Source organism: Hylobates moloch, unplaced genomic scaffold (assembly GCF_009828535.3).
Source record: "Hylobates moloch isolate HMO894 unplaced genomic scaffold, HMol_V3 SCAFFOLD_18, whole genome shotgun sequence".
NCBI classification, from domain to species: domain Eukaryota; kingdom Metazoa; phylum Chordata; class Mammalia; order Primates; family Hylobatidae; genus Hylobates; species Hylobates moloch.
The window spans coordinates 42,665,333-42,686,904 of NW_026652293.1; the positions used below are offsets into that span (position 1 = coordinate 42,665,333).

At 35.7% G+C, this 21,572-nt stretch overlaps 1 protein-coding gene across 3 annotated transcripts in view; it reads left to right on the forward strand.

The window, feature by feature from the left end:
- The window catches only part of MYSM1 (Myb like, SWIRM and MPN domains 1), a 45,611-nt gene that overhangs the window by 10,594 nt on the left and 13,445 nt on the right, over positions 1 to 21,572 (forward strand). For all 3 annotated transcript variants that reach the window (XR_004245032.2, XM_032136654.2, XM_058430558.1), the window contains 9 exons: positions 428 to 506; positions 4,292 to 4,390; positions 6,991 to 7,754; positions 12,779 to 12,909; positions 14,238 to 14,341; positions 16,155 to 16,232; positions 17,847 to 17,935; positions 20,748 to 20,802; positions 21,104 to 21,154. Coding sequence is in view for 2 of the 3 variants with exons in the window: in XM_032136654.2 (XP_031992545.1) it covers positions 428 to 506; positions 4,292 to 4,390; positions 6,991 to 7,754; positions 12,779 to 12,909; positions 14,238 to 14,341; positions 16,155 to 16,232; positions 17,847 to 17,935; positions 20,748 to 20,802; positions 21,104 to 21,154 (1,450 nt within the window). In the remaining variant the exon portion in view is untranslated. The remainder of the gene's footprint in view (positions 1 to 427; positions 507 to 4,291; positions 4,391 to 6,990; positions 7,755 to 12,778; positions 12,910 to 14,237; positions 14,342 to 16,154; positions 16,233 to 17,846; positions 17,936 to 20,747; positions 20,803 to 21,103; positions 21,155 to 21,572) is intronic.

A 21,572-nucleotide genomic window follows, 5' to 3' on the forward strand; every position in this document is an offset into this window, starting at 1 on the left:
ACTTCTTTTCTAAATATTTACATGAATTTACATGAAAGAACTAAAGAGATAGTATTTGTGAACCAATTTAAACTCTTACATGCCTTTCAGGATTTGGGAATGTATTAAAACCTGCTGCTTTGTATCCAGTCTAAGGGAGCCTATTTGTTTGTTATCACATTGACTTCGTTTGATGTCTTTTAGTGTTACCCTCACTCAGACCCAAGGATTATGTCTTTTGGGGCTCCCATCATCCTGAGCTAGAGACACGTGACAGGGTAAATCTCTGCCCCCAGGTAGAGGCTGTAGCCTTGTTTTGTTTGTTTATTTTTAATTCCTAGACTCAAAGTATTGAATTTAGCCCATGGCTATCTATAACCTTTAGTTACATAAATATGGAATGTTCCATTTCAGAAATTTTTTTTGCAATTCCTTTTTTTCCCCTCAGGGTACACTCTCCTACAAAACCAGCCAGTTACTCAGTAAAGTGGACGATAGAAGAAAAAGAGCTGTTTGAACAAGGGCTGGTAAATAGAGCAATTTTAAATTTTTAGTAAATTAATTCTAGAAGCAAATATTGGTAAAGTTATAAGGTTAAATTAATTTATAGAGACCTGAATTTTCTTTCTAATTACAGTTTTAACACCTTTAGTTCTTCTGTAGTTAGAGTAATGATGTTTATAGTGTAGTGCAAGAGAATTCCTTTTAACTTAGATCTAAGATACTAAAATAGATTTAGATCTGTAGTTTTCACATTCTTGTGGTATTATTAAAATCCAAGAAATTGAGGTATATCTGTATACATGACACCAACTACCTGGATTAAAAGGCAAAATTATTTAGTAGTCTCTTTTTTTTTTTTTTGAAACAAAACAAAAACTTGATATTTGAAACTGTTGGGGTGATCAGCTGAGTTTTTATTCAGATAATTTGGCGTTGTATACACTAAGTATTTCAGCGACTGTAAATGAAGACCAGAAACATTTTTTGTGTGTGAATGTCTATTACACTGAAATCTATTTAAATGTTCACAAGTTGCATAATGGAAAAGTTACGTATTCTGGTTTCTAATTCTGAAAATACCCCTTAATATGAAGAAACTTTAAAAAAAATACTTAGGATTTTTAAAAAAATTTTTTTACTATTAAGATTAGTTTATATCTTTTCCTTTAAGGTGCATGATACCTAGTAATGTTCTAAGGAATTTCAAAATTATGTATATTTATACATTACATATATAGAATATTTGTATATATAAAATTTATGTATGCTAATTGAAGTATCATTAACATTTCTACAGATGATGAGAATAAAATGTTTGTATTTGTATTTTAGTGAACACCTTGACATCTATATACTGTATGATATTCTTATATAAATATATAAATGATCTTGAGGTTTTTATCTCTTCAAGACTTTTTCCTATACTGGTGTTTTTTTAATATTGATATTTCAGTGTGTTGTATGATTATCATTTATATGATCTAACTTTAATTAATCATTTATTTAAGATTCCTAACAACTTTGGTGTTTTGCCCCTTATCAAAGACCAGATACATAATGTTAGGTCTTAAAGAGAAGGTGAGGGTTAAAGAAAGAAACACACACACACACACACACACACACACACACACAGAAGGAGGCAGCTCAACAGCAAATACAGGCTTTATGTCCAGCATAAAACCTACAGAAGTAGGGAACCAACCTAATGCCAGAGCCCGCTGCTGCTTATAGCCTGGGCCAATTTATAGGTATGGGCAGAAGAGGTCTGGGCAGTATGGCTTGCTGCCCAGCAGGATATTGATAAGATGTTCCCATGATGAGGCAGTTCTGGCCCTCGTTCCGGTGGGATGTCGTCGTGGTGTTCAGGTGTTTTTTGGACCTTTGTCGAGCAAGATAGGTTAGGGACATTTCTTTAGTTGGGCCTTTGTTTGTCTCGTAGTCAGCTGGTTAGACAGGATACTTCTCATGGCCTGAACCCCTGTGAAATGTTTCACTTCGACACAGGTCTGCAAAATAGCAGGGAGCTCGCAACATGGTGCAGTTTGTACTAACACATATATACATACCTATGCAAATAGATTGAATTTAAGGTTCATTTTTGGGTTGTTATTTTATATGTTGGTGGTACTTATGGGGACTACATTTGCATGGTTTAAAATTCAAAAGGTTCCTAAAGTTATAGGGTATTAAGTCTTCTCACTCTCATCTTAGCCTTCAGTTCGCTTTGCCTTGGGTAACCAGTGTCTCCGTTGTGTTTTCTTCCAGAGATATTTGTCTATATATAAGTAAATATGTATTTATTTATATAGAGATATAGACCTCTGTCTATTTGCATTAAGGGAGATTTTAAACTTGGAATGTTTTCCTACACAACAAGCATGGAATTATTAGTTGTATTCTCAGCTTTTTTTTACCCATTGATAAAGTTTGCTTACAGACTAAATTCTCTCAAGCTTGAGAGTAGGGAATTGGGTGGTACTGAATGATGAAGAAAGGCTTTTTTCCTTTCCTTTTTTGGGCATGGGACTCTCTCTTTGCTCTATTTTGAAACTGGTGAATATTTTCTTTGCTCCTTTTTTAATCTTCTTTTTTTTTTTAAGAAACAAGGTCTTGTTATGCTGCCCAGGCTTTGAACTCCTGAGTTCAGGTGATCCCCTTGTCTCAGTCTCCTGAGTAGCTAGGACCGCAGACATGTGCCACCGTGCCTGGCTTCTTTGCTCCTCTTGTTCGTGTTCTTTCCCCAATTTTTCTAGTGCCCAAGTCCCTACTCTTCTACTAATTTTACCTTAATCCAGATCTGTCCTATCTCCACAAATGCTCCATGCTACCTACCAATGTTATCTATTTGTCTTCATCCCACAATAAAGATAAGTAGTTTTTCAGTAAGTTGATCTCAGCTAGGTGTTAAGAGTAACCTTAAATAATTAATTTATATTTACTAATAATTTTCAGAAGCACTTTGAGTTTAAGAAATTGTCCATATGTCATATTTTCTAATGAATATCAGAAATTTACTTAAATTAAGGTTTATCACTTGGGCAAGATCTTTGAAAATGATTTGCTACCATAAGGCATGACTGCCTGGCCTGTAAATCTGACCACAACTTTTCTTAAGTTGTGGCTAGTTTTTTGTTTTTCATAGTTTTAAGAATTCTAAAAATTTAGAATTATTGAGCTACGTTAGGAAGTAGAGAATATCTTATGTTGGGGATATTGCAAAGAGGATTTAAGTATTAAATTGTAGTTAGACTTGATATGTAACAATCCCTTTTAGCTGTCAAATTACGTGTTCCTTTCTGTACTTGAGAACACACAGGAGCTCCCTCAAGTTCTCATTTTTTTTTCCCTGCACAGCTTCAGTGTTATGAGGTGCACAGCCTTTGACACCGGGATGTGGAAGGTGTCAGAAGGCATTAGTTGGAGGGTAGGCAACATGGTGAGACCCCGTCTCTACAAAAAATAAAAAATTAGCCCGGCAAAGTGGTGCGTACCTGTAGTCCCAGCTACTGGGAAGGCTGAGGTGGGAGGATTGCTTAAGCCCAGGAGGTTGAGACTGCATGAGCCATGATCACACCACTGTACTCAGCCTGGGCAACAGAGTGAGACCCTGTCTCAAAAATGAAATAAAAACTGACAACGACATTAACAGGAGAAAACCAGAGTTTATTGATGTGTGCAGCATATACACATGCAAGAGAAACTCTGATGAGTAATGAAACGGGTAGTTACAACTTGGGGCTTATAGCATCTTAACAAAGAAGACATTTGTTGCAGGACTTCCTCATTTGTGATTTAATCGATTTAATCTTTTAGGTCAGTTCACTGTGATACCTGATAGAGTAAAAGTCTCTGCTGCGAGAACCTAATGGATATTGCAAAATAGGGAATCTGAGTTAACAAAAAGTGTTGAAATTAGCACAGAACATGTTCAGTTGATCGTATAAATGGAAAATGTAACCTGCACCCCTTTCAGGCACTTATTTATTTTAAAAAGTTATTTTAGATTTGGAACATTATAACTTACAATATGAATTCATACAGTTAGGCAATATCTTCATTTAGATAGCTATTCTTTTTAAAAAGGAGTTTCTATATCATTTCCGTCAGTTTTCAGTAGTTCAGATTCCAAAAGAAGAATGAATGTAGGCTTTGATTTTAAGACCATAGTCTATATAGAAGACTTTATTGTGTGCTTCAGAAAATAAAGATGTATTTTTTTTTAAGTTTTTTTTTAATGTGGTAGTTGCTTGGACTGTTCATTCATAAGTAAATTATTCAAAAGCATTTTTTTTCCATTTTAATAATACAGGCTAAATTTGGCCGAAGATGGACCAAAATTTCAAAGCTAATTGGAAGCCGCACTGTTTTACAAGTAAAGAGTTATGCAAGACAGTATTTTAAAAATAAGGTAAGCAGAATATCAGTATCCTAGTTAATAATGATAATATTTAGAAAAAACAAAGTAAGCAGAAGTATTTCTTTAATTCAGCCGTTAAAGTCTTACTGTTAAAAGTTTTTAAAGTATTTTATACCCACGTAGTACTATACAAAACCTCAGAGCATATCTTCAGTGTTTTGAGTATTGCCATTAAATAGGTATCATGTTACTCTATTTAATTTTATAAAGTTAAATGGACAAAATAGTAATTGCTCAAAAATATACTATAAAGCAAATTGTATTTCAAAGAGAAAACCTTAGAGATCTTATCTTATTGTTTCCTCTAGAAAATAACTTTTCTTTTTAAAATATTTGTGTTGTAGAAACTTTTAAGAATTATTAGAGCTTACAGGAGGTAAATGCTATCCTGACTCTGAAATCTGTTAGATAGCTATGAAATTTTTACAATTGTTATGAAAAATTGTCTGAAACTTTAATAAACTGCAGTGTTAAGAAAGGTTTAATTGTGATCTGGTTCCTTAATCTTTCAAGTAATTTGTGCTATATGCAACCATGTCGTTTTGATATTTAGAATTTTTTTTTCTTTTTTTTTTTTTTTTTTTTGAGACAGAGTCTTGCTCTGTCGCCCAGGCTGGAGTACAGTGGTGCAATCTCGGCTCACTGCAAGCTCCGCCTCCCAGGTTCACGCCATTCTCCTGCCTCAGCCTCCTGAGTAGCTGGGACTACAGGCGCCCACCACCACGCCTGGCCAAGTTTTTGTATTTTTATTAGAGACGGGGTTTCACCATGTTAGCCAGGATGGTCTGGATCTCCTGACCTGGTGATCCACCCGCCTCGGCCTCCCAAAGTGCTGGGATTACAGGCATGAGCCACCGTGCCTGGCCTAGAATTTTTTAATATATCCTCTTTGAAGCCTAGGAACATAATTATATAAAATTGGTAAGTGTCTTGAGTGAAATTTGATATTATCTTTTCATGTAGATAATGAGTTCTACCCTGTATGTAAGGTTTGTTTTGGTGTTATCTAGACAGAGGTGGTAACTAATGGAATGGATTCATCTTACATCGATTGTATGCTCCATCTTTCAACCAGACAGAAGCATTTTCAAGGCAGCTCACCAGGGTTTAGATAATACCTCAGAACAGAATAAAGCTTAACTTGGTTATTCTTACTCTTAGGCTTCCAAGATACATGCTATGTATCTTGGAGTGCCAGTTTTACTCAAAGACCTGGGGTAGAAGGATACATTTTTCATATTGTATCAGAGACTAGTATATTATGAAATCAATGCAAAATTTCATCTGAATTTTTAAAATTATAGACAGGATACTTAAAATAAATAGCAGGGATGTTAAAAGCTGTTTCAGGCAATATGTCCAAATCTCTTTCCCTCCTGCTACCCTTTTATTCTCTACATAGTAAGCCAGTTAACCTCAAATATTTAATCCTGGAATTCTGTGCGATACAGGATCTATAAATAACCTGTTTCTGAGAGCTGTCATATCCTTTATGTATTTTAGTCATTTATAAGACTTTTTAAAAACTTTGTAGGTAAGGATTTTATTTCATGTTATATTTTCTTATTCACTTTCATTATCTTTTTTTTTGTTGTTACATTACCAGATATTTATGTCTGTAATAGCAGGTTTGGGAGATACTTTTATGGCTTAAAATATAATCTCTTTTTTTTTTCAAGTATCACATTAAAATATAATCTCTATAATATAAGCTCATTAAATAAGCCTGCAAAAGACAGTTTGTTTCTGTTGTCCCTTATTTAAATGAAAGCTGGTTTTAATGTACTCAGTGAAGATGTCAGATAGATTAAGGATTATTTTAGCATTATAAGAAACAATCAGCTACGGTATCAGATATTCTGAGAAGCCTTTAAAAATATTTCAGTATGTTGTACAATACCTTAGTATGGTAGTTACTGGTTTATTCCATATGGTTGATCTCAGCCAGGCTGCTGTTTTCAACTTAATATTGAAAAATAAGTAGTAAATATAGGTCATGATTATTTGATTAATAAAAATCACCAGACCCATGAATTAGTTATATATTTATAGAAATTTTAAATGGTGTTCCTTTACATTTGAAATGCAGTTGTAGTCTATGGTCCTACCACCATGAACATGCCCGATCTTGTCTAAAATGCAGTTATGAACCCTTTTAAAGGAAAACGCATTGCCTGTAATCCCAGCACTTTGGGAGGCCGAGGCGGGTGGATCACGAGGTCAGGAGATCGAGACCATCCTGACTAACACGGTGAAACCCCATCTCTACTAAAAATACAAAAAATTAGCCGGGTGTGGTGGCAGGCGCCTGTAGTCCCAGCTACTCGGGAGGCTGAGGCAGGAGAATGGTGTGAACCCAGGAGGCAGAGCTTGCAGTGAGCTGGGATTGCGCCACTGCACTCCAGCCTGGGCGACAGAGCAAGACTGTCTCAAAAAAAAAAAAAAAAAGAAAAGAAAAGCACATTAGAGGTATAATGTACCATTTACATGTACTCAGTTTAATAACACTGTATTTATCCTTTTTTGTGTATGCCAGTGATTAAATTTTTAAATCTTAACATTATGGGGATTTGATTTTGATTTTTAATAAGGTCAAATGTGGTCTGGATAAAGAAACACCAAATCAGAAGACCGGCCATAATCTTCAAGTTAAAAATGAAGATAAAGGAACAAAGGCATGGACACCATCATGTTTAAGGGGACGTGCTGATCCCAACTTGAATGCTGTAAAAATTGAAAAATTATCTGATGATGAAGAAGTAGACATCACAGATGAGGTGGATGAGTTGTCTTCTCAAACACCCCAGAAGAATTCTAGCAGTGATCTCTTGTTAGACTTTCCTAATAGTAAAATGCATGAAGCCAATCGAGGAGAATTCATTGCTTCTGACAGCCGGGAAGCTCTCTTTTCTAAGTCTTCCAGGGACTGTCTTCAAAATGAAAAGCAAGATGAAACACTTTCAGGCTCAGAAATTACACTGTGGACTGAGAAACAGAGCAACGGTGACAAAAAATCAATTGAATTAGATGACCAGAAATTTAATGAATTGATTAAAAACTGCAACAAGCATGATGGAAGGGGAATAATAGTTGATGCCAGGCAGTTGCCTTCTCCAGAGCCTTGTGAAATTCAGAAAAATTTGAATGATAGTGAAGTGCTTTTTCATTCTTCTTGCCAAATGGTAGAAGAAAGCCATGAGGAAGAAGAGCTTAAGCCACCAGAACAGGAAATAGAAATAGATAGAAATATCATTCAAGAAGAAGAAAAACAAGCAATTCCTGAGTTTTTTGAGGGACGCCAAGCTAAAACACCAGAACGCTATTTGAAAATTAGAAATTATATTTTGGATCAATGGTAAGAAAGAATTATAGATGTTGTTTTAAAACCTGATATTCTGAAGTATTTTAATTAGGCCAATACAGAATTTAGAATTTTGCTAGTAAATCTAGAGATCACTACAGTAGGGAAGATTTAAGATTTCTTGCAATGAAAAAAAAACTTTGGTAAACATTATCACCTATAACTCTCATAACCCATGTTTTTGCCTGTTCATTAGATTGTGGGCCTGGAATAAAAGGGATAGACGATTGCTTTATGAAGCAGTCTCCTAGGACAGCATTAGGAAGATATAGAGAGAACACCACTGCACGGGAAAAGGGAAATAATTCTTTCCGGTTTATCATGTACTTTGAGTACAAAGAAAGAAAAATTTGATGACAGCAATAGTATTAAATGGGCCAGATTGCAGAAACACTTCTCCTAAATAGTGATCTTAAATGCTTTTAACTTTGAACGTGTGGCAATAATGTGCTATTAATTTCTTCATCCAGCTTTATCAGGATACAGTTTTCTGATAGATGAAGCTTATTCTCTAGATTGTCAGTACCGTTTATTTGAATTATTTAATGAAGGTTAGGGAACAAACCCCAAAATTTCTCACCTTACTAGCCTAATTTGAATTTTTTAAAACAGATTAATTAAACCATCATTAAACATTTATAATTGCTGGCTGAACACGGTGGCTCATGCCTGTAATCCCAGCATTTTGGGAGGCCAAGGCAGGCAGATCATTTGAGGGCAGGAGTTTGAGACCAGCCTGGCTCACATGGTGAAACCCTGTCCCTTCTAAAAATAACTATATATATATATATTAGCTGGGCATTGTGGCAGGTGCCTGTAATCCCAGCTACTCGGGATGCTGAGGCAGGACAATCTCTTGAACCTGGGAGGCAGAGGTTGCAGTGAGCCGAGATTGTGCCACTGCACTCCAGCCTGGGCGACAGAGCGAGACTTCATCTAAAAAAAAAATAATAATAATTAAAAAAATCATAATTGCCAATACTGTTTCAGAAGCTATCAGATTGTATAGGGCCATCTTTGCAGAGAGCTTTCTAGTTCCTTGAGCAGGGGTTCTGCTTTGTCCTTTGTTCTCTTTTGTATCAAAAGCCTTCCTGTCCTATTGCAGTAACTTTCTGCTATAACCTAGAAGGGTTACCAAAGGAAAACAACTTGCTATAATAAATCGGTAACCTTCATTTTACCCACACAATATAAGTCTTTGGTTTTTAAAGATGGCTGTATTCTAAAAGGAGGAGGTTTGTTCTTTTTCTTGACTCTTAGTTGTCTTACAGATGGTGGAGGTGCTGAAAGTACAACATGTGGGTCAGGGTGGCATCATACTAAAGAATACTTGTAAGGAACAACTGCTGACTTTACATAGTGCTTTATAGTTTTTAAAGAGCTTTCTGTATCATCTTACTTGATTTTTTTAAAACAATCCTGTAAAATAATGCAGATGGTATTATGTTTATTTGATAGAGAATGATTCTGAGATCAGGAGAGGTTTAGGGACCTGCCTTTGATTATACAACCAGTCACTGACACATGAAGGACTTCAGTCTGTCTGTAAATCACTCTTTTATTCTACATGGCCTAATTCACACTAATGACAAGACTAGTTAAATTAGATTTCTATTGGTGTCTACTTTTGTTTTTGGAAATAAGAGGGCGAATGGCCAAAATTTAAGGACCTTGAAATCGTAACTAACTAAAAAATGTCCATATTGGTCAGGAGTAGTGGCTCACAACTTTTTTTTTTTTTTTTTTTTTGAGACAGAGTTTCATTCTTTCTCCCAGGCTGGAGTGCCTTGGCATGATATCACCTCACTGCAACCTCTGTCTCCCAGGTTGAAGCGATTCTTCTGCCTCAGCCTCCCATGCAGCTGGGACTACAGGTGCGTGCCACCACGCCTGGCTAATTTTTGTATTTTTAGTAGAGATGGGGTTTCACCACATTGGCCAGGCTGGTCTAGAACTCCTGACCCCAGGTAATCCACTCACCTCGGCCACCCAAAGTGCTGGGATTACAGGTGTAAGCCACCATGCCCGGCTGGCTCACAGCTTTCCCCGCGCTTTCAGAGGCTGAGACGAGGATTACTTGAGGCCAGGAGTTCGAGACTAGTTTGGGCAACATAGCAAGACCCTGTCTCTACAAAAAAATTTTTTAAAACTTAGGCACGGTGTTGTGTGCCTGTCGTCGTAGCTACTCAGGAGACTGAAGCAGGAGAATCACTTGAGCCCAGGAGTTCGAGGCTGCAGTGAGCTGGGATCATGCCACTGTACACTAGCCTGGGCAACAGAGCAAGATCCCGTCTCTTAGAAATGTCCATATAAATGATCACTATATTCTTGTTACTTTAATCAAATTCTATATTTGTTACTTTGAATTTTGAATTCCAAATGAAGCAGATTAATTTATTTAGGTACTATAAATTACATGGCAATAGTTTCCTAAGTCATTTGCCTTGGTTCATGAAACTGGTTAGGTATTGCTATTTCATTATGGTGATTTAGCAGAACATTGTGAAAGCAAAAAAGGTTTTGAACAGGAACTCACATTTGTTCAGAAATAGAAGAGAGTGAGTGGTTAGGCACTGGAGGTGGTGTTAAAAAAAAATAGAAGAGTTAAAGTTTTGAAATAAAAAGAAGCCTGCCAGATTTGTTTATAGATAAAGATCCTTTTCATAAAAGCAGATGCAGTTGATTCCCTGGTTAGGGGAATATTTTTATTAAAATAGTAACCGTACCATTACTGAATGCCTCCTGAATACCATGTACTGTATTTAAGTCATCTCCAATCCTTTTGACAACCTCGCTCCCACTTTATAGATAAGAAAAATGAGGTTCACAGAGGATAAAAAACTTTTCCAGGTCACACTAGGTAAAGGGGATATTGGAGTCTGCAGTCTTGACTCATTATTTTCACACTTCCAACTCATGGCCTTGACCCTGACTTTTCACTCTGCTTTGGATGTTCTTCCCCCATATTTTGGCAAGTGTTGCTTTCTTGTCTCATTGAAATCTGGTCAAGGGAAATTAGAGGCTTATCTGAAATATCTCACGTATCTCCTCCCTTTCATTCTCTTGCCCTGTATTTTCTTTTCTTTTTTTTTTTTTTTTTTGAGACAATTCACTCTTGTTGCCCAGGCTGGAGTGCGATGGCACGATCTTGGCTCACTGCAACCTCTGCCTCCTGGGTTCAAGTGCTTCTCCTGCCTCAGCCTCCCGAGTAGCTGGGATTACAGGCATGTGCCACCATGCCTGGCTAATTTTGTATTTTTAGTAGAGACAGGGTTTCTCCATATTGGTCAGGCTAGTCTCAAACTCCCGACCTCAGGTGATCTGCCCGCGTCGGCCTCCCAAAGTGCTGGGATTACAGGCGTGACCCGCTGCGCCCGGCCTTTTATTTTCTTTATAGAACTTATTACTACCACAAATAATTACATTTTTATTTGTGTACTGTCTCTTCTCCCCTCAACCCCCATGATAATGCAGGCAACATGAGGGCAGATTTTTATCTGTTTTGTTTGTTGTTGAATCTAGTTCTTAAAGAATGCTCAGAATATAGAAGGTAGTCTTATTTGGTAGGGGGAAAAGATTGAACATGAATCATTATTCCATGAACAGATATTTTTAGAGTCCTTACCATTTGTTCAGCACTGTGCTAGATTACTGAGTTCTGTTTAAAGCCTTTTACTTTGAGTTGTCTTCAGTTAGCTCAGTCTAGTTTTTTCAGACTCCTTTGGTTTCTTGGTAGCCATACTTTTGCCTGCTTTGTTGCCTTCATTTGTACAATTTTGTTTCATTTTCTTGCAAGACACACTGAAATCTCAACGTTTCTATGGAAGTTGTGGTACCCTCCCACATCACAAATTATTTTTACCCTCTATTCTGCCTAGTGAGGCCTACCCTAAGCACCCTATCTATCTAGTCTATGCCTGTTTGTCCCACTTCATCCCCTTGACCTTCTTACTTAGCACTATTGCTACCTGAAAGTGTAATATATATTGTTCATTGATTATTGACAGTCCCTCCCATTAGAATGTAAGATCTGTAAGGTTAGAAATTTTACATTATCTGTGTATCTCTAGTGCTTAGAACAATATATTCATGTAATAAAATAATGATCGAATGAGAAATACCCATGTTATATGAGATATCTGAATACCTAAATTTATAATATCTATACTTGAATCCTGATTATGTCCCCTCCTTAAGTGCTTTACTCTGACCCCCTTGCTTCCTCATTTCCAAAATGAGAATAATATTAATAAAATCTACCTTGTATAGTTGTAAAGATTAAGGATGTGTAACTCAGCACAATAATCTGGCTTAAGCACTCAGTAATTAGTTTCTACTAAGTTCTTTATTACTCGAATTTTATGTTGTACCATCTAGCAAGGTACATTAAGTATATTCAATAAATATGTGTTTTATTATATAAACCTCTTATTTCTTTCATTATCTTTGGGAGTTTCTTGATTCCCCTTTGGAATCCCTTATAATGTCTGTTTCTGTTTTCCACTGAAAGTAAGCACTTAATATTTGTTGTCATCATAATTAAAAACAAATATAAAATGTTTAAGCATTTATAAGATAGCTGATAATTGAAAGACACTTTTAAGCAAAATAAGAGTAGATGAATCAAAGTAATATATTACACATTGGAAACGTCTAATACTAAATCTTTTCTATATATTATCAAAGTGCTCTTTGTATTTAAAAGATTCAGTTTGTGTCTGTACATAAATAAATTTCTAACTTCAAGGTCCTGGGATAACTGGAATCTATGAATTTAACATTGGGGAAGAAATATTGCTTCTAAAAAATTACGCTAATAAGTTATTGTGTCATTTAAGTATATTTTATTTCAGAAAAAAAGTACATGGGTATTATGTATTAGTATTGTATTTATTACACATTTATACATTGAAAGGGGTTAAAATTTAAAGATATTTCAAATATTTAAAGTTTTCCCCAGAAATCTTTTTTCACGTTTTTACTTATCCAAAATAATTGTACTTCTATCTCTTAATTAGGGAGATATGCAAACCGAAATACTTAAATAAGACCTCAGTACGTCCTGGCCTGAAGAACTGTGGGGATGTTAATTGTATTGGACGGATTCATACATACCTCGAATTGATAGGAGCAATCAATTTTGGATGTGGTAAAAATAAAAACCCAACAACATCTTTTACTCGACATTTTTTATCCTTAACAGCACTTATTCATTTCTATGATGGTTAGAATTCAAGTAGTTATATGTATATAGAATTCAGAGGTGCTATAACATTATTTAATAAATGTTTTATTAAGATTTTACTGTTGGTTAAACTGTGTTTTCATTTGACCTACACTGAAAATTGAGAGTGTAACTTTAAAGGTAAAATATTCAATCTAAGTAATAGAAATAATTTAAGAATACAGTTCTTTAGCAGATAAAAGTAAAATTATTTTATGAAAAGTCTAATAATAGCCCATTTAATTTGCAAATACTATATTCATGCTAGAAATACTGCCTAGCAATGTTTAAATAAAGGAAATAATTTGTGAGCCTCTACACTTAAATGTAATAAAAGCGTCAAAATATTTTTCATGGAAGACAATGGTACCTTAGTTCTTTTCAAATTTAAAGTTAATGAATATACATATTTTAAAATATATTCTACTCTTTTATTTTTTTTTTCTCGCTCTGTTGCCCAGGCTGGAGTGCAGTGGTGTGATCTCCGCTCACTGCAACTTCTGCCTCCTGGGTTCAAGCGATTCTTTTGCTTCAGTCTCCAGAGTAGCTGGGACTACTCTGGCTAATTTTTGTATGATTAGTAGAGACAGGGTTTCACCATATTGGCCAGACTGGTCTCGAACTCCTGACCTCGTGATTTGCCCGCCTCAGCCTCCCAAAATGCTGGGATCACAGGCGTGAGCCACTGCGCCTGACCTCTACTCTTTTATTGAATTAAAATGACACAACCATTAATAGCTACAAAGTGATAAGGTACATAAAACCTTGTAACCCATGGTTTAAGAAGAGTATATTCTGTGTTTGTCTATGAAAGGGAGACAACTAACAAGAAGATTTTCTGTCAAATATGATTTTCTTTTATATTGAGCTAGATAGAATTTAATTTGCCCGGGAATCTATCCTTCATTTCAGTGTCTTTGTTTTCCCAAAGCCTTGAATATTGAGACTAGCTTTTCAGGAAAACTAAAGGATTTTCGCTTCCTCAGCCACCAAAAGAAAAATTAAATCATGTTTTCTGTATTAGACTGCCAGAGTTAGCAAATTACCCATTTTCTAAATATTCCATTTATTAAGATTTTCTTATAATAACAGCATTACTTTTAATTTGAGGGGTGCTCAGTAGCACATCAAATATATGATCGTGAAATAAGAGTCATAGAAGCTCCACTATAGTCAGTGTACGTGTGTCTTCCTGTTTAACAAATAAGTTTCACAAAATAACAGATGGTTTTATCTTTCCTGAATTCCAATAGAACAGGCTGTGTATAATAGGCCACAAACAGTTGACAAAGTACGAATCAGAGACAGAAAAGATGCAGTAGAAGCATACCAACTTGCCCAGCGTCTGCAGTCTATGGTAAGCAGTCATCTATCTCTCTCAGTGATCTCTCCATATTGCTGCTTACTCTGTTTAGTGCAGTTTAACTACTTCTCTTGAGCTGTTTAATAAGCGACCGTTTGGTAGAAAAACATGTTTCCTCTTGTATTTCACCTTAGCAATTCACTTTTCTGGGTTTCATTCAATTTCATGTTGCTTTCTAAGGCAAAAACAAACCTAAAAAGCCTTAAAATGTACTAGCAAACTTGATGCAGAAGCATAATGTTTTCCTAAAGTGGTCTTGAGATGCTTCGTTTTAATTTATAAATCTAATGTGTCTTTTAAAAGTATATAGTTCAGTTTTTTTTCTCTCATTTATTTTTCTTTTAAAATTCTTAACCTTAAGAATCACCTTTTTGGAATAACTAGACTTTTTTTTGTAATTCTTGGAGTCAGTTTTATAATATTTTAAAATTTGTCAATCATGCTTTAAAAATAAAGTGACCTACTAGAAGAAAAAGAAACATCTTGCGGGGGAAAAAAAACAAATAAAAATGTGATCCAACACTTTTTTTTTTCTTTTTTTTTGTTGAGATGGAGTCTCACTGTATCACCCAGGCTAGAGTGTGGCAGCGCCATCTCGGCTCACTGCAAGCTCCACCTCCCAGGTTCACACCATTCTCATGCCTCAGCCTCCCGAGTAGCTGGGACCACAGGCGCCCGCCACCACACCAAGCTAATTTTTTTTGTATTTTTAGTAGAGACAGGGTTTCACTGTGTTAACCAGGATGGTCTCGATCTCCTGATCTCGTGATCCACCTGCCTCGGCCTCCCAAAGTGCTGGGATTATAGGCGTGAGCCACCGTGCCCGGCTGATCCAACACTTTTTATAAGGCAGAGTTATAATATGATCCTGTTAGTTTTACTAATGGATTAAATTAGTAATAAGATATGAAAAAGAAAGTATAGGTGCTAAAATAGCTGTTTTTCTCTGAGTATTTAGGCTATAAACCATTTCTATCTAGATTTACTATCTTAAAGGATGTTATCAGTTAGAGTTGCTGGTGCTAGTCATACACTGTCCTTTGGCAACTGGTCCATTTTAAAGGCCTCACTATTGAGGTTTGCAAAACTGGATTTTAATAATGTAGTCAACCAACTTTGTAATTTTTCATTATTTGATCAACTAGGCCACCTCCTTTCTAAAGCTGGAGATAATAATTATTTTGCTTCTAGTTTTCAATATTATACCTCTTGCTGTGTGTTCTTGCAGATTTTCTACCACAAGTGGTTGAAAAGGAAGCCATTTTCTTGGTGGTTCTTTTTGATCTTAAAAATAGTTTTGTTCCTGCTTGGGAGTCTGAGGCAGGAGAATCACTCTATCCGGGGCATGGAGGTTGCAGTAAGCCAAGATTGTGCCACTGCATTCCAGCCTGGGCGACACAGTGAGACTCTGTCTCAAAAAAACCCCAAAATTTTGTCATAGTGTTTTAGCTCCTACGTAATGAAAGGAAATACAAAAGCTAAGAAGAAATGCTAGCAAAATACAGAAAATCATTACTGATCTTATTTTTTAAATAGCCCTCTGGTGCCAACACCCAGCCCACACCCTGCCCACCTGCTACTGGTGCTCCTGCCCTTACCTCGCCATCACTGATTTGTTATATTTGTAACCAGAGTGCTAACTATTGAACATAAATTAATAAAATTTAGTCAGGCATTGCCAGAGATTATACTATTTAAATTGATAGATTAATTGACTTTTAGATAATTATTGTTTTCATTTTGTGTATTAATGTGCTATGATTTCTCCATAGTAATCTTGCTACCTTTTGCTTTAATCTCATCACAGCGTACAAGGAGACGTAGGGTCCGAGACCCATGGGGAAACTGGTGTGATGCAAAGGACTTAGAAGGACAAACGTTTGAGGTAACTTTGACCTTTCAAATGGCTCATCCATGAAAACTGGTTTTTAAATATATATTTGTACATCTTAATGTCATATGTATTGTACTTGTTTCATACATTAACATGTATGTTTTCATTCCCATGTTAATTTGTCTGGAAGTCACCAGTAAACACCAAAGTAGAAGGCACTGGTGGTGCAGTTAACTAGGAGTTTAACTCATTTCAGAACTTGGGTTCTCTGTCTCTGTATTCTTGTCTCTAACTCAAGATAAGGGTGTCAAGAAGTCGGTATGCCCAATTTGTTTCATTAAACATTTATTGGAAGAGGTTCTGATGTACCAATGAAAATATTGTTGTAAGCATTAGACATTAGACACACATGTGTTCTAAATATATATATTTTTTGTAACAGCTAGTGCAGTAGAATGGATAGAATGTGTGAATGTGTACGTACTGGCTTTGTTACTTTAAGCAACTACTTAACCTCACAGAATCTTATGCTTTTTTAACTTACGAATTGTAAATAATAATAATACCTCCCTCAAAGTATTGTTGTAAGAAAGAAATGAGATAGACTATATAAAGATGCTAGTACTAGGTATTCAGTAAGCCTTGCGTGCACAAGGTACTCAAACTTGAGTTGTCTGTCTTTCCTCCTCCGCATTGCCTGCCCTCAACTTCTCACCTGAGTACTATTCTAGGCACAGTAATTAGTAATTCAGCCTTCCCATAAGGGGCTTGTATTTCTAATAGGAAAGACAAAACCTATGGTAAGTTCAATAAGGTTGGTCCCAAGAATTGTAAGTTTCTCCCAAAGGATGTGATCAGGGCAGGTTTCGTAGTGTATGTGGGGTATAATCTGATCTGAAGGATCTGCAGAAGAATCTCAAAATGGAGATGAGTACACTTTAGGCTGAGGGAACAAAGCTGAAGACATGGGAAAATACTAGATATATTCTGGAAAAGGTGCATAGTTCATCTGGAGCAGGGTGTAAGTTGGTCATAGAAATGGAATAGAGATTTACTTTATTTTATAAACACTTACAAACGGCTGTGTGTCAGACAGTGTCAGTATTTTATAAACATTAACTCAATCTTCACAATAATACCATGACAGTGGTATTATTGTTTTCTTTTTATTATTACTTTTATTGTTCCCATTTTTAAAGATGAGGTAACTGAAGCATGAAAGCTTTAGAATTTGCCTAGGGTCACTAAGCTAGTAAATAACTGGGCCAGACATTCTAGATCCAGAATCTGTTCTTAATCATTACTCTGCACTGTCTCTCAGTTGTGAAAGAAAACTCAACACAGTAGAATATGGTAAGTAGAAATGGGAAATAAAAGACTCAGGTGATTCTGAGGTTTTTGAACCTGGGTGACTGGTACCATTGATTGAAATGGGCAAATCAAGAGAAGGAGTAAATTTTCAGTTCGGGATGGCCGTATCTTTTGAAACAATTTTTAAAAAATACTGTCCAGCCTTTCTACATGTTGGTAGCAAAAAGGAAGCCCATCTATATCAATTTAGTCTCTCTTGTCCTCACATGCCCTTCAATTTGATTTTAAAGGACTATTTTTATTCTGCCTCTTAGTAGATGATGGACTCCTTAATCAGTTGGCATTTTGTTTTAGCATCTCTCTGCTGAGGAGTTGGCAAAAAGAAGAGAAGAGGAAAAAGGCAGACCTGTTAAATCTGTAAAAGTGCCAAGACCAACAAAAAGGTGTAGTGTTACATAAATGTGGTTTTTAAACATTTATCACAAATGGCTAGATAATGTATGAAAAAATATTCAATAGCTGCATTATATTGTTCACATTAAGTTTAAAAAATACCGCTACAATTTTTTAGATTTTTTTGTTTCACTGATTATGAATTTGGAAGACCTTGAACAAACGTTTTAAATTTGTTCAGATTCATTGAACATATGATCCAACATATGTTGTGAAGGGGCCCTGTTTAGGACAGGTTGGTCATTCAACTCTAGACACTATGGACAGGAACCTTCATGAAATGACTGGGTTTGCTTTGGGTGGTACTAATTGTTAGCAAGTTGTTGCATGGTTTGTTGTTGTTTTCTAATGCATGTGTAATCTAAAATTTGAGCCTTTTAAAATTAAGGGTCACCAAATAAGTTAAATGCTCCGATTTTCTATTCCCTCTTCATGCAGATGCGCCATTGAATTGACTGTAGTTTTGTCAGTGTACCTTTTAAAAGACGATATCCAGGAATGCCACTAGATCATATTTTTGCCTGATAAATGTCCTTGGGTAAACCTTAGGTTCTCATTTATAAAACAATAATTTAAATTACACTGTTAGCTGTATTTTAAGCACTTTATATTTATTAGCTCATATAGTCTTCATGACAACCCTGTGCATTAGTTAATATTCTCACTCCCATTTTATAGATGAGGAAACTGAGAGGCATAGAGAGGTTTAATAACTTGCTCACACTGTTAAGTAGTAGAGCTGTTGATTTTAAACCCAAGTGTTAAGCTTAAGAACTCATACCCCTAATCATTACATTATATATTACCTCTCTAAAATAAAAATAAAACTTACACAGTTGTTGTGAGACTAAATTAGATAAACTATGTAAAAATTAGTCCTCAATAAGCTAGGACTCCTCATCCAGTATGCACATAATTGATTTTCTGACTCTGTATGTGAGACTTATATTTATTATGATTTTCAAGTCATTGTTCAAGGTCTTCAGGATCTTTTTGAATCCAGATCCACTTTTCTCATTTTAGCCTTTGTTGCACTATAACATTTCAATAAGCTTGCCTTTCCTGCCATTACTCACTGATTGAAATGTTTAATTGGAGAAATGTAAACCTCATTGTATATATTTAAACAACGAAGACATTCATTCTTCAATCAGCTATATAGATTACCACAATTAACCCATATATCTTCATCTTATACAGAAGGATAATCATATCAGATGTCTTGTTTAATTTCAGATAAAATATATTTAAGTCTTTAGTTTCTAACAGATCATTCCTATCAATAGTGTCTACAATAAGGTCTACTTAATCATGACTTTTCATGAACTCATTATTTTACTTAGTCACCTCTTCACTTAGTTAAGGATCACAAATCAGCTGTTTCATAATTTTTTCTAGAATTCTACTACTATTCAACATCGAATTCCCCCTTTTCTGCAGTCTGCTTTTTTGTATTGTGAAACAAGCTCAATAATTGTCTATTTCTAGTCCTTCAGTAACTTTCCCATTCTCTGCCGTTCCTCAACAAGCATTGACAGCGGTTCCATATCCGTGGTTCTTAAGTACTCCAGGATGTTCTTTCTGTGCTATTTTCTCATCTATCTTGGCCTTCAGTTTCTTTTTGTGTTGATTAAACACTTTCTAATTTAAAGGTCTTTCTTTATTCAACAGTATCTTTGAATGCCTGCTGTATATGTCAGGCATGGTTCTGATCACTTGGGATACATTATTAAGCAAAACAAAATGTTCTCTTGAAGCTAACCATCCATGGTTGAATGGGAATGGAATTGCCCTGCTCTCTTCCAGTTGTGTTAATGCGAATGTATTCCTGTGTGTTTTTCTTTCCCTGAGGATAGCCTAAAAAAACCTTTTTATTGTTCTTAATATAGTTCTCAAGCCTCAATTCTTTACTGACATTTCTCAGATTTATGTGTGCTTTTGACCTTGCTTAGGTTCTCCCTTTTTCACCTCTTTTTACTTTTTCACTTTTTTGTTTTTTTTCGGAGACAGGGTCTCACTCTGTCACCAGGCTGGAGTGGAGTAGTAGAGTGGCGAAATCATGGCTCACTGCAGCCTCCACCTCCTGGGCTTAAGTGATCCGCCCACCTCAGCCTCCCGAGTGGCTGGGACTACATTGACACGCCACCACGCTCAGCTAATTTAAAAATTTTTTTTGTAGAGGTGGGGTTTCACCATGTTATCCAGGCTGGTCTCAAACTCCTAGGCTCAAGGGGTCTGCCCACCTCGGCCTCCTGAAGTGTTGGAATTACAGATGTGAGCCACTGCACCTGGCCACTTTTTCACTTTAAGAGTTTATGATAGGAGTAATGCATTAATATCTTTACCAGAACTGTTTGTCATTCATTCATTCAAAAAATGTTTTAAGTTCCTATTCTATAGTGGGCACGTTATTGAACTGACAAGTGTTTTTGATAAACTTCCATCTTTCTTGAACCTTTTTTGGGTCTCATGACAGATAGTTAATTATATTTTCATTGAACTTTTTGAAATCTGCTTTTAGTGTGGGACATATGTCTGATAGTTTATAGTGTCCTCTTTGAGTGTTAAAGGAAATTAAGACAACAGAGTAACTTTATCTCAAAGTTCCTGGGTTTTTTTTGTTCTTGTTAAATCTAAAAGAACAGTGCTTCTTTCGAAAGGGTTTATGGAATCTCCTACAAAACTCTCTCATTGAGACAGAATTTGGGTTTAGATTATTGATACACACTTTCAGATTTGCAAATAAATGTTGTTTTCCTAATCTTGTTGAGATTATGTTGAAAATATTTTTTTCTTTTTCAGCTCGTTTGATCCCTTCCAACTGATACCTTGTAATTTGTTTAGTGAAGAAAAGCAGGTACTATTTATGCATTAATGAATGACAATAGACAATCCCCGCTTCCCCCTGTCAAGCAGGAAATACTTACTCTTTTTCCGTATGTGCAAGGCATATGTATGAAAAGACTGAAAATGAGAGAATTTCTCCCTGCTGGAATTTTAAATCATAATGTTTTAAAAATCTAGTTTGTGCTGAGCTTTGGTTAGTGCTGAGAACTTGGTGGGGTGGATAAAGGAGAATAGGGTGGGCATTCCAGGTGGGGAGAACAAAAATCTCTATTTTTATGCTCCCCCGTTTTGTTTTGTTTTTTATATTTCAGGAGCCATTTCAGGTGAAAGTGGCTTCAGAAGCACTTTTAATAATGGATTTGGTAAGGATAATCTATTGTGTTTACTTAGTTTTTCTGATTTCTACTCTTGTGTATTTTTATTGCAGGCATAAGACAGAGTATGGAAGACGTGTATTTTGGATCTTAACTATCCTCTTTTACAAGGAATCTAAAAATAAGTCTTTTCTTTTGGAGAAAAGCCAAACAATTGCATGTTTCCATATTTTAGAGAAAATAAATTAATGTGAGTTTTTGCAGACTGTTTACCATCATTAACCCTATTTTAATTTTCTAATATCTGTGTCTGCCACCTTTTAGATCACTGAAAAAAAGCACAACTCCTGTAATTTGGAGGGTTTTTTTGTTTTTACTAAACTACCGATACCTCCAACAGTTTTTGTGTTTGTGATGTCTTTGTGTAGAAGGATTTAGAGTGATTTTTACTTTGTATCCTTACATA